At 40.6% G+C, this 13,639-nt stretch overlaps 2 protein-coding genes across 2 annotated transcripts; both read right to left on the bottom strand.

Moving 5' to 3' along the window:
* Positions 1 to 2,944: 2,944 nt before the first annotated feature.
* LOC132592900 (olfactory receptor 13H1-like) lies at positions 2,945 to 3,868 on the bottom strand. Its single transcript, XM_088655669.1, has one exon. It carries the CDS (start codon positions 3,866 to 3,868, stop codon positions 2,945 to 2,947), a length of 924 nt encoding a protein of 307 aa, XP_088511795.1.
* A 5,075-nt stretch (positions 3,869 to 8,943) lies between these two features.
* Positions 8,944 to 9,870, bottom strand: LOC132592901 (olfactory receptor 13H1-like). Its single transcript, XM_060281125.2, has one exon. It carries the CDS (start codon positions 9,865 to 9,867, stop codon positions 8,944 to 8,946), a length of 924 nt encoding a protein of 307 aa, XP_060137108.2. The 5' UTR covers positions 9,868 to 9,870.
* Between the last annotated feature and the right edge of the window lie 3,769 nt (positions 9,871 to 13,639).

Genomic DNA, 13,639 nt, shown 5'->3' on the forward strand with positions numbered 1-13,639 from the left:
CCAATGAAAATAGGGATGTCCCTGGAAACTAGGGGCAATGTCAGTTGCCTGGCAACTAAAGCAGGCTGATGTTTCCATCTAGTACAATATCGTGTCAAAAAGAGGCCAGCCCAGGGCTGGATTTAGTAGCCCCAAGCTACTGAAGGTAATGGGGCCCTTTATATGTCCAGCTGTCCTTTCTCAACAACAAATTTCCACTGTTTTTTGTGTTGAATATATGGTAATTTATGGACCTAATAGGTCCATACACCACATAGAACACTGTTGTTGTATGTAGGTTTTATTTTATTTGTTTTTTATCTTATATTTTGGAAATATACATCCAGGTCTTTTTTCCTTTAATTTTTTTTTGCCCCCCCCCAAGAGAGTGGGACCCTAAGCTATAGCTTGTTTAGCTTATACATAAATCTGGCAGTGGGCCAGTCAGATAGTTGTTGAATGCCCACCAGTCAGCTACTAGTATTCAGAAGAGTAACACCTGTGGACATGGATGTTCTGTTTAGCTATCATGCCTTCAATTATGTATGTTAAATGCTCTCTATGTAAATGGATATGAGAACCACTATAACCACCTGCCTGCCTCAGATCAACAGAGTCTGCACTTTGCAATCTCCCAAGCAACATCATGTGAAATAATGAGCAGTTTGCCAGCTTAGGAATTGTGCAGGCATTGTGCAGCTTGAACATGTGCATCAAATGGAAATGATGAATGATGACCAGCATTTTAAAGCTGCCGCAATTAGGCAACAAGAAGGTCGGCGGTTCGAATCCCTGTGATGGGGTGAGCTCCCGTTGCTTGGTCCCAGCTCCTTGGTAGTGTTTGAAAAAAGTAGAGACAGGAATGGTTCAAATATATTTTCCTGTATGCAGATTTGTGTTTGTGTAACGCTTCTGCTAGTTATACACAAATGACACCTACAATGTGGGTTCACCATCATGGTGGGCACGATTTTGCAGAGGGGGCTTAACAAACCACTCCTGAGCTGCAAAGGTGGGGGCATGAGTGGTCACCATTTGATAGGTCCCTGGCTGTTGTTGGGCAAATTTATATGTTGCAATTTGATGGGTCAGCCCCCTGGGTATTTAAGCCAAAGAGAGAGGTTTCTCTTTCACTTTGGCTGGATCCCCACCCTCCCTCCGCTGTTTTAGGCCTCTGTGTTGACCTTGCTGTGCCTCTCATGTGGTCGCCTGTATTCAGGGGCCTGATAGGAATTTTTCCATTTGACTGATTGGCTGGTGCCATCTGGTTTTTGCCTACTGCATAGCAAATAGCCAAAGGACGCAATGCAGGCTCCTACACAAGTGTTAATGCTACCTCATGCCTCATTCCTACACCTCTTGTTATAGGAGCCGCTGCTGCCCTTCATGGTTTCTGGGGATTCGGCCCTGGGGCTCCACACAAGGATGCAGGTTCCGCCATCTCTAGTGCCAGCTCCACAGTACATAAATAACCCATCTGCAGAACCTGTAGTTATTCATTGGCTCAATAATAATAATTCATTATTTATACCCTGCCCATCTGGCTGGGTTTCCCCAGCCACTCTGGGAGGCTCCCAACAAAATTAAAACAGAATTAATTTCTCACAGGGAGGGAATTGCCAGAAGACCCTTGGCATTGGACCTCAGTGTCCGGGCAGAACGATGGGAGTGGAGACACTCCTTCAGGTATACTGAACCAAGGCCGTTTAGGACTTTAAAAGTCAGAACCAACACTTTTGAATTGTGCTCGGAAACGTACTGGGAGCCAATGTAGGTCTTTCAGGACCGGTATATAGCCCCCATACCTATCAATTTTTTAGTGGCTGTATACCCTCTGTGTTAACTTTATGCAAACCATCAAGCCACTCAATATATCTTGGAGGGTTTCACCCAAGGTTTGAGGATCCCAGTGATGGGTGAGCACAGTTGCCATGAGGCCTCCAACCAGAGTTTAGTCAGGGAGCATCCTGACATTGCTGCAGAAAGAGAGAGAGCCACAGACAGGATTGCTGGCCCCTGCATGGACCCACGCCTAGGGGATTTTCAGGTGCATGCTTTGGGCATAATGCCCAACAAGGCTCTGGGCAAGTTAATTCACAATTTGTCATATCCTAGGAAGGGGTGGGGGTGTCTGTGAATGATGTAATACCACATAAATTATGCTCAGTGTGGTGTGCCTCTTTTTATCACAATGAAGTTGATCAGCTCCTGCCGCACCTTTGGCAAAATGTGACACTGAATCTGCTTTCTGCCTGCTCCCCTGTGCATCCTGATGATTTCTGACAGCTGGGTTTCAAATTGAATCACTGCAGGTATATTGATATAGCCCATGGGCGGTGCCATTTTTTTTTTTTTTTTGAAAAAGAGGTGCCAGAACTCAGTTCTCCTAGAATAGCAATGGTACCCACCTGAGAGGTGCTGGAACTGGGTTCTGGTGAGTTCCAGCTTGGGGGGGGGGGAGCCCTGCTTATGGGCTGCTTCATTTAGGTTCTGTAAGTGCTTTTGCACAGATAAAATTGGCTAGAAGAAATGCTTTACCCATGAGGATATCATTTGAAACGTTTTTCTCATCCCTATGTATTGGAATGCATTTTTCTTTTTTAAAGTCCTCATAGGTTCATATTGTGCATTCTCCCCAGAGCTTAATTTGCTGTAGAGAATTTGTTCATTATTTGAATATATTCTGCTCTCAGGATATATCAGATTAAATCCTTGGAGTAGGATAGCCCACAGATCTGATTTATAGAACCACTGGATAGATAAATAATTGAGTATATACAGTGGATATGTTATATAAATGAAACCTATGTTTTTATTTCTATTATTATTATCAATACGGTATTATTTACTCTGTTCATAAAAAATATTAATGCAGATCCATTACCCCCTCCCTTTCACCCAAAGAAAACTGAAAATATAAGTGTCACGACAGTTTAAAATAATATCTAAATATACTAGATTCAATCTATGACTGCAGTTTCTTCTCCGCCAGCCTTTTAAGTGCTCCTAACACATCCTGGTTTCTCAGTGTGTAGATTAAAGGGTTTAACATGGGTATCAGAGCTGCATTAAAGATATAAATAATTTTATCAATAGCATGACTGTCCTTAGATTGAGGTTTGATATATGTGATTATAGAATTTCCAAAGAACACCAGCACTACAACCAGGTGAGATCCACAAGTAGAGAAGGCTTTCAGTCTGCTGCCAGATGAATGGATTCTCAAAATGGCCACAAGGATACGCACATAGGAAAAAAGGATGAAACAGAAGGGGAAAAGAACTGTGCAGGTGCTGGTGAAGTACATTGTCAGTTGTCCCACAGCCATGTTTGAACAAATCAATTTCATGAGGGCTGTGAGCTCACATGCAAAATGATCCACCTCATTATGTCCACAGAAGTGGGCAGGATTTGCAAGACAGGGAACGATAGCAAGTAAGAAGGCCATTGTCCATGATACAATAGCTAAAACAATGCAAACTTTCCAGTTCATGATAAGCATATAACGGAGTGGATTGGAGATGGCAACATACCGGTCATAAGCCATGACTGCCAACAAGAAACATTCTGTTGATCCAAGGTATATGCCAGTGTACATCTGAATATAACATTTAGCAAAAGACATGACGGGTCTGTCCACCAAACAGTTGGCAATAGATTGTGGAACTGAAGATGTACAAAGACAGATATCAATGATGGACAGATTGCAGAGGAAGAAGTACATTGGGTTATGGAGCCGAGGATCAGCTGTGACAACAAAGACAATGAGTACATTTCCAATTATGTTTCCCAAGTAGATGATGGTCATTAAAGCTGCCAATCCTATCTTTGTTTTGGGATGTCCAGAAAATCCAATGAGGACAAATTCAGTGATGTCAGTCTCATTCATTTATACGTTCTGCAGAAAGATTTTTTGGGGTGATCAAGGGAAGATATTAAAGATATTCAATATTTGAGAAAGCTAGATAATTAATCATATACAATCTAAACATTTATATGAATATTGCAAACCAAGATATTGATACCATTAAATTACATCAACAATTTTTTAGGATCTGAACTATAGAACTGATAGCTAAATAGATAATCAAGCGGGTTTTTTGGGAGGGGTATTGGGTTGCTGTTGTTTTTATTTTGATTATGTATTTTGTGGCTTTATATTTTGATTTTACTCTGTGAACCACCCTGAGACCTCTGGGTATAGGGCAGAATAATAATAATAATAATAATAATAATAATAATAATAATAATATGCATCACATAACTGATATACAAAAAAACCAGTGATATTGTGGGAAAAGAGACTTGGGGGAGAAGTATATGTGCTTCAAAACCAGTTTGTCTAATATGCTAGCTGCGTAGATCTATTTAAGGAAAACTCAAATGCTACATGTTATGTATCACTGTGTCCAAATTAATTTGCTGATTCAGCAAAGCTCGGAACAGTAGGAAATATGAAGTGCATGAGACAATACAGGACACAGCCACCCATTGCAAGTTGATGTACATGAGCATGCATTGCGATGCAAACATATTATTTCAAGATGATCATACAATGTATGGGACTGGAGATTGCAACATACACCTGGTTAATGACATGACAGGTCTGTCAACTAAACAACAATAACTCATGAGAATGAAGCGGCGGTAAAACAATCAGTGTCAATCATGAGAAAATTAAAAATGTGCATTCAACTCAGCAACTACTTAAGACAATGAGTCCATTTATATTATAATTATAGTCACCAAAGAGGCTAAGGTCAGAAAATTCATGAAGCCTATTCTGGCCTTGATTCCAAAGCAATAGTTAATTTAATATATCCAATATCCAATGAAACACAAATATTTCTGTATAATTCTCCAAATTCCAACTGTAGAACTGTTCAATAGAAAGAAAACCAATTTAGTTACATATGGCTCCTGGTTTTGTACAGGGATTTATTAGAGATAATTAAAAATTAAAATATGATTCTAACAATAGCAGTACAATAGATCTGCCAGACTAAACTGAAAAACCCGAAGATGAATAAATATCATATTGGGACTGCACCAAATTCAATGGATTTCTTGCTCAAGCAGTAGCTTACTATGCATCATTTGAACAACAAAACAAAAAGTTACATGGACCATTGGTCCGACATGGCTAATGCTTCTATGATGTGGCAAAGTTCCATTTGGAGTAAATTAGTAAAATGTGCTAGAGGCAGTAGACCAAATGCCCAAACACTATTCAGCCAAAATGATTGATACCAATAGACATCCATTTTAACTGCATATACCTAATGTCATAATATATGATAATTTAGGAAGGAGGGCTGCAGCTCATTGGAAGCGCATCTGCTTTGTGTGCAGATGGTTCCTGATTCAATCTCTGGCATCTTCAGATAGGGACAAAAATGCTCCCTGTCTGAAACCCCAAAGAGTCATTCTCAATTGGTTTAGAAGATAATGAGCTAAATGGCCTAATGGTATGACTCAGTATAAGGTAACAATGCTTTGCTATCTAATTATAATTTACATGTGAAATTCAGGTTTTAAAGCTATTTTCTCTTGTTATGTTATCTTCCATTTTATCTAGAACTATGTGATGGTTTCTACACTTTGAAATGCACACTAAAATAAATAAATAAATTTCATTTAAGGCACGTTTAAAATTCCCCAACACATTTCTAAACCATTTTTAACAGTTGCAAGTGGAAGGGAACAAAAACTGTTTTCAGTTGGCTTGAAGCATCCCTGATTATTATTTCACTGATTCTTGTGCCTTTCAGATGCAGGTTAAAAATGGGTAAGGCTTCATCAAAGTTAAATCTTTAAACATCCCAGGGATTTCAGTTGGACGGATGCATTTGACACTTTTAATGAAAGCTTTATAGAGCAGAGGTATATTATTTTCATAATTATTATTACATTTATATATTGCTCTTCATCCGGGTATCATAGAGTTGTTTACAATACAAATCAAAACAGTGGAATCCAAATAATCAGGTCAATTTAAAAAGAGCTTACCTTTTAAAAAAATCTCTTCAAACTAGGGTGAAAAATCTACTCAGTTGTGACAGTATGCTTTTTTAAACATCAGCCCATCGTGGTAGATTTAACCCCACAATTTTGGTAACATAATGCAATAATAATTTGGTAACATAATCCAAGACTGAAAGAGGAAGAAGTTTGGAGCTATTGTGGCATTCTTTGCAAATTAAAACATAATATATTTACTTCTCCCTTAAATTCAAAACAGTTCTGGATCTAGTATATTATTAAAAACACATTTTCAGAATCCCTGTTACTGATTCCTTTTGACTCACTATGTTCATCAAATTAAAAAGAAAGGAAAGCAATGAAGGTCTGAAAGCTGGCTATAGCACTTTTACTTTCCTAATTATTTTTCTTATATTATCCAGGCCTTCAGTCATTATCCTTATATAAGTAGCATATGTTTAAATCTGAAGCATACAGGCCGTGTGTGTGTGTGTGTGTGTGTGTGCATTGTTACATCCAGCTAAAGATACACAGTGCTATATTAGTTCTTGATTTCTGGTTTGCCCTTCTGCATTCCCATATGAAACAATCCCCACTGACTACTTTGTTTGAGAGCATTGAAAATGCATCTACAACTATCCAGCTTATAAATCTGAAGTCATCATCAGAAAACTAGGTTTCACAACAAAACTGTAGATCTCAACCACTTGAGCAAAATTAACCCCACTGAGTTTACTTGAACACACTCAAGGGTTATTCTGATCCCCTCCTGCACCGAGTGGGGCTGGTCTTAAAAAGTGTAGGTGGAACTTTAGAACTTTCTACCAATAGATATTAGGCAGACAACATTATGGCATCGTTTGGGGTGCCAGCTATTAACTTTTGTGCTCCAGAAATTCTGATATTTTTAAAAGTACTAGCTGGCCCTGCACACGTTGCTGTGCGTTAGTCTGTGAAATGGAGGGTAATAGCCCCCTTCAGATCCGCCTGAGTCGAGGTGAGATACTGTGGAGAGGGCAGGTTTCATCCCTGTGTCTCCCCCCACCCTGTTCTGACCCATTACGTATCCCTGCCTTTTATTCGGGCACCCCATCTCCCCCAGGCAGGCCCCTATCTCCACTTGGCCTAGTCTGGAAAGCAGCCTAGTCTGGGTCTGATAATGGCCGCCTTGGTGGTTTCAGTTGCTTGGTTGATGATGTCATTTGGTTTGTGGGTGTGGCTTAGATTTCACAGGAAGGGAGGGGGTGGTGGAGGGTATTACGCCACTTGAGGGCGCTGTTTGACTTGGTGGAAAACTGGGTCTATACCTGCCCAGGTGTGTGATTTGAGGGATTTTTGTCCCCAACAACGGTCGGGGAGTGGCCTGGATCGTTGTGTCAAAATTTCAGGACGATCGGTCAAGCGGTTACGGAGAAAAGTGGAAAACGCAGTTTCACGATTTATATATATATATATATATATATATATATATATATATATATATATATATATATATGGTTGGCCTTTTGCAGGGTCAGCTTTTCCATGACCGTTTGTTGACCTTTTAAGAATCGATCAGACACGGAATTTGCTGCCATCATAAGTGAAGAGCTTGTGCAGATTTATTATTTGGTAGTTTATCATCAGCCAATGGAGACATTTCATATTAAATCTGGGGATGTATCGGTTTTAGCTGCAGCAGCACTTGATAAATTATGCAGGTCTCTCTTGCGCAGCTAGGATATTAATCTCAACCTTGAATGTGAAAAAGAGCATGATGTAATGGCCTAACCTGAGTTATTGCACGGAGGCAAAGCTTGAACTGCTAAGAAACCAATGCATTAATGTCAGAGTTTAGGGTCTGCATGCAATGTTAAACCGTATCACTGTGGTTCTTTCCTGTGATCCCCACCCCACCCTGTCACGATCCATGACGTATCCTGCCCCTCCTCCCTCCACCCCGGCTCATCCCTGTGTTTCGGTAGGATACCCTTCCCTCTGTTGTCCCTGGGGAGTGTTGGCCCCTCCCCCTGTATCTCCATACCTTGGCCCCCACCCTCGAAAAGGAACTGTTAGGGTCTGGGTTCTATTTCCCAGCATGCACTTTTGTCTGAAGCCTCTGTTGTTCCTGGGGAGTGTTGGCCCCTACCCCTGGTATCTTCCTACATTGGCCCCTGCGCACGCATCGTGAACATTTCTATATGTTTAGATTAAGGATCGGGGGTGATGATGTGCCCTGGGACCCAGAGAACTACTTAAAGAATCCCAACCCTGGGAGGGGGGGCAAATAGCGAAGCCCCACAGCCCTGTAGCAACAGACAGGCCCAGACAGAAGGAGGGGGATCATATGGGCCACTTGGCGCGGGCCTGCGAATCCAAAGCGGGCCTCGGTCAGCATATTCACAATCAGTAAAATGAAAAAGTAACAAAAGGGTTAAAAACAGGGACACATTATCTTATCTACCTGGGCCGGGCCTCTGTCTGGCCCTGAAAGGGCCTGGCAACAGAAGGTGCATTCTGAAGTACCTGAGTTGTTCAGTTCCATAAAAAAACCAGGAAGTGGCAAGGGGAAGGTAGGGAATTGTAAATGGGGTGGGGTGTGTGCACTGCAAATATCTGAGGACTTAAACTGGGGAGAGAAAGTGAATGGTTGTTGTTGTTTTTTTTAAAAAAAGACACAGAGGCTTACAATCAGTTGTTTCTCCTAAAATAAGGCATACCCATAAAATAAGTCAGAACAACTGGATAGATAGATATAGATGGATAGACAGATAGATGATAGAAAAATAGGTCGTTAAATAGAGTGCATACATTATGACAACGAAGCCTGTGCTTTAGTTTCTTATTATTGTTTTTATTTTTTATGTTTTTATTACCTTTAATGCACATTTCAGAGATATAAGGTTCTTTACAAGGAAAAAAAACATTTTAAAAGCTTGTTAAAGATATGACAATGTTATGATATTTTAAAATACCATCAAAACTCACAAGATTCATACAAGATTATGACTGCAGGTTCTTCCCCACCAGCTTTTTAAGTGCTCCTAATACATCCTGGTTTCTCAGTGTGTAGATTAAAGGGTTTAACATGGGTACTAGTGCTTGATTAAAGATATAAATAATTTTGTCACTAGCCTGATTGTCTTTAGACTGAGGCTTGATGTATAGTGCTATAGCATTTCCAAAGAACACCAGCACCACAGCTAGGTGAGATCCACAAGTAGAGAAAGCTTTCAGTCTGCTTCCAGATGAATGGATTCTCAAAATGGCCACAAGGATACGCACATAGGAAAAAAGGATGAAACAGAAGGGGAAAAGAACTGTGCAGGTGCTGGTGAAGTACATTGTCAGCTGTCCCACAGCCATGTTTGAACAAATCAATTTCATGAGGGCTGTGAGCTCACATGCAAAATGATCCACCTCATTATGTCCACAGAAATGGGCAGGATTTGCAAGACAGGGAACGATAGCAAGTAAGAAGGCCATTGTCCATGATACGATAGCTAAAACAATGCAAACTTTCCAGTTCATGATAAGCATATAACGGAGTGGATTGGAGATGGCAACATACCGGTCATAAGCCATGACTGCCAACAAGAAACATTCTGTTGATCCAAGGTATATGCCAGTGTACATCTGAATATAACATTTAGCAAAAGACATGACGGGTCTGTCCACCAAACAGTTGGCAATAGATTGTGGAACTGAAGATGTACAAAGACAGATATCAATGATGGACAGATTGCAGAGGAAGAAGTACATTGGATTATGGAGCCGAGGATCAGCTGTGACAACAAAGACAATGAGTCCATTTCCAATTATGTTTCCCAAGTAGATGATGGTCATTAAAGCTGCCAATCCTATCTTTGTTTTGGGATGTCCAGAAAATCCAATGAGGACAAATTCAGTGATTTCAGACTCATTCATATCCTCTAAGTCCTGTATAAAGATTTTGTCTTTGCTGATCAGAGAAGAAATAAGAAATAAAAGTTGCTTAGTATTTGAGAAAGTTAAAGAATTGACTATATATAAACTATACTGAAAACCTTGAAATTGATAATGTACTGAAAACCTTGAAATTGATAATGCTATAATTGCGTAGGATCAAAATTATAGAAACTCCTTGGATATGCAGATCAACTAATATGTATATGCATCACAGGTAATTTATTGAGAATGCCTGGGATCTTATTAGATGTTTCCCTTTTTTCTTTCCTACGTTATAACATACCACTCACCACATCTGGGGAAACATCTTTAACATTTTTCAAAGATTTCTAAGTGAATTGACTAAAAATGGTTTAACATTAAAAAGCAGGCCAATAGAATGTAAAATAATTTTGTCTGTTTCTTGTGCAATATTAGAGTGAGATTTCAGACATTTGACTATATGAATCCCATATAATATAATTTTATTTCTAGATCAGGACACTAGGTAAGACTTTGAAAAAATTAGGTACTTTTTCATTCATATCAGTGGTAGAGATGTAGGTATGCATGTAACTCTTCTAATGAAGCTTTATAGAACAGAGGCATAGTATTTAATGTACAAGCTGTCATATCCAAGAATAATTAAGTGGAATACATAAGGTTAATTAAAAATGAAAGCTTACCTTTTAAATACAGTCTTCATACTATGGTGAGAAATCTATGCAGTTGTGACAATAGGCTTTCTCTTAAAACATTCAGTGTGTTCCGGTTATTTCCAAATATTTTCCCCATAGTTTTGGTAGGATAACTCAACAACAATTTCAAGAGACTTTGGGAAAGAAAGTAGGGCTTTTTGCAGGTATGATGGAGTTTCTTGCAAATTAAAAAGTAATATTTTTAATTATCCCTTAAATTCAAAACTGTTCTGGATCTAGCACATTAATATCAATATGTTTGCAGAATCCTTTTTACTGATTCCTTTTGACTTCATCAAATTAAAAATGAACTAATACAATTAAAATCTCAAAGCTGGCTATATGGCATGTACTTTCTGAATTCTTTTTCATATGCTCTCTGGTCCTTCAATAGCTATCTTTGTATAGGTAACACAGATTTGGTTCTTAATCTAGTATATTTATATTTCAATGAAAAATTACACCGAAGCATTGCCACATCAGGATAAAAATATGTAACGTTATATTACTTCTTGATTTCAGCTATATCCATCTGCATTCCCATATGAAATTATCCCTATTGACTAATTTACTTGCAAGCATTCAAGGAACTCCTATAATTAGTCATATAAATATATAGTTATCATCACAAAACTATTTACAGTGGTACCTTGGTTGTTGAACTTATCCATTCCAGGAGTCTGTTCGACTCCCGAAACTCTTTCAAAAACCAAGGTGTGGCATCCGATTGGGTGCAGGAGCTTCCTGCACTCAATCAGAAGCTGCTGAAGCTGTGACGGATGTTCAGCTTCCGAAAAACTTCTGGGTTTGCAGTGTTCGGGAGCTGATTTGTTCGGGAGCCAAGCCATTCGACAACCAAGGTACCACTGTATGTTTAACAAAGAGTGTTTAATCCTCAACAATTTAATGAAAAGGAATCACACTAAATTTACTAGAAAAGTGTAGAGTCTTCTAAAGTGCTGGTGGCACTTTGCAACTTCCTGCCCAGAAATATTAGGCCAGTATCACCACCAGACTATCATCCTGGAGGAACTTTAGCCATACCAATACATAAGCTTTGAAAGCTTTTGTGAGACTGACATGATGATGGGGAGCCAATACGCAGAAGGGCTAGAGTTCGACTAGAGAAGTGCAAAAGGCTCTGCCTAGGGCTATAACCTGGCAAGTGAAGTTCAGGTGACTGAGATGGGATTGCACCTGCCTTGAGTGGCCTTTTTTTTGCTGTAGCAATTGAGCAATCAGACCTTACTGACCAACTAACTTTTCAGTCTGGGCCACTGAATCTTATTATATCCCTAAATAGTTAAGTGTGGTGGCTGGACCATCAGACTTATCTGTGGCCAGTGGAAAGCACAGTTCCCCTGTCAAAGTGGTGAACTCCTCCATGAGTTGCCAACCAGCCTGCGATAAAGCTGTCCCTACTAATACATAAACATCTAGATAGTGACCACTTCCCTGAAGGCCAGACCTGCAACCCTAACCTGTAGAAATCATCCACATGCCTAGGCAGCAGGTGAAAGGCTGATTGATTCAATTTCACATTTTGCCATTAATGTGGCAAAAAAAAAGAGAGCCAGTGTGGTGTAGTGGTTAAGAGCGGTAGACTTGTAATCTGGGGAACCGGGTTCGCGTCTCCGCTCCTCCACATGCAACTGCTGGGTGACCTTGGGCTAGTCACACTTCTCTGAAGTCTGTCGGCCCCACTCACCTCACAGGGTGTCTGTTGTGGGGGAGGAAGGGAAATGAGATTGTTAGCCGCTTTGAGACTCCTTCGGGTAGTGATAAAGTGGGATATCAAATCCAAACTCTTCTTCTTCTTCTTCTTCTTCTTCTTCTTCTTCTTCTTCTTCTTCTTCTTCTTCTTCTTCTTCTTCTTCTAATGTGTCCATGCTGCATTCTCTAACTAGCCTTACAGCCTGTCATGAGGGCTAACAGGGAAGTGCCAGGGCCCTACAGGTCAACAAGAAAGAGGCCGGAGGCTTGGAATGCACTTGAATTTTTATTCACAGAAAGTAACACAGTGAGTTCTCCTGGGCTCAACTCCTTCAGCTTGAGATGTTACAGGAAACTTGAGCTCTGGCCCTGCCATTCCCCTCTAGCCTCTCACTCTTGAGCCCTCCCCAACAGACAGAGTCTGTGACATGGGGATGAGCTCCTCCTCTAGATCTGTCTGGCTCATTGCTAGGCAACTTTTAGGAGTCTACTAAAGGGGTGTGTGAGAGGAGGAGAGCCAGCAGGACTACCCTGCTATGGTATGGCAGGTGTACTCTCTGATTCCTCCCTGTCTGTATCTAACTCACATCAAGATGCTCAACCTCCAGCCCTGTCCTGGAAAGGCCTTCTATCCCCCTTGACCACTCCACCCTCCTGCTTCCACCACCCCCAGCTCAACCCTCCCCATTGTCCCACCACCAGGACCAGGAGTCTAAGTCCTCATCTTCCCTGGGGAGCTCCTGGGTGGAAGGCTCCTTGCACTCCTCATCCAGACAGTCCCTGACACAGCCTGATTAAAGGATGCATACTTAACTGAACAGAACTTGTGTTGTATAGAGTTGTTAAGTGACTCGCCTCTTAGATTAATTAAATAAATAAAAAAATACACCGGGAAGGTAAATGGTGTTTCCGTGTGCTGCTCTGGTTCTCCATAAGTGGCTTTGTCATGCTGGCCACATGACCTGGAAGCTGTCTGTGGACAAACGCTGGCTCCCTCGGCCTATAGAGCAAGATGAGTGCCGCAACCCCAGAGTCGGTCACAACTGGAGCTAATGGTCAGGGGTTCCTTTACCTTTATCGAATTTATAATAATGTTTATTTTTTATTATCTGGCTCCTGCTTTATTACTGACTCCTGTCTCAGTAACATCTATGCTGGCTTGGCCATGTCCACAGTATGGAATATGTCAGGATCCCCAAGGACGTGCTCTATGTGGAGATGGCTTCTGTCACCAGGACTGTTGGCAGACTAACTCTTAGATGGGGTTGCTTCGACTTACGAATTTTTCCGTTTCCAATGCATTCTTATGGGAAATCACGTTTCCAATGGCGCTTTTCGACTTACTAATTTTTCGATCTACG

This window comes from Zootoca vivipara, chromosome 12, assembly GCF_965207765.1.
Source record: "Zootoca vivipara chromosome 12, rZooViv2.hap1.1, whole genome shotgun sequence".
Classification (NCBI taxonomy): Eukaryota; Metazoa; Chordata; class Lepidosauria; order Squamata; family Lacertidae; genus Zootoca; species Zootoca vivipara.

What these genes read in the sequence shown, in the direction of transcription:
- LOC132592900 (XM_088655669.1), bottom strand. Translation starts at nt 3,868, where the DNA reads ATGAATGAGACTGACATCACTGAATTTGTCCTCATTGGATTTTCTGGA.
- LOC132592901 (XM_060281125.2), bottom strand. Translation starts at nt 9,867, where the DNA reads ATGAATGAGTCTGAAATCACTGAATTTGTCCTCATTGGATTTTCTGGA.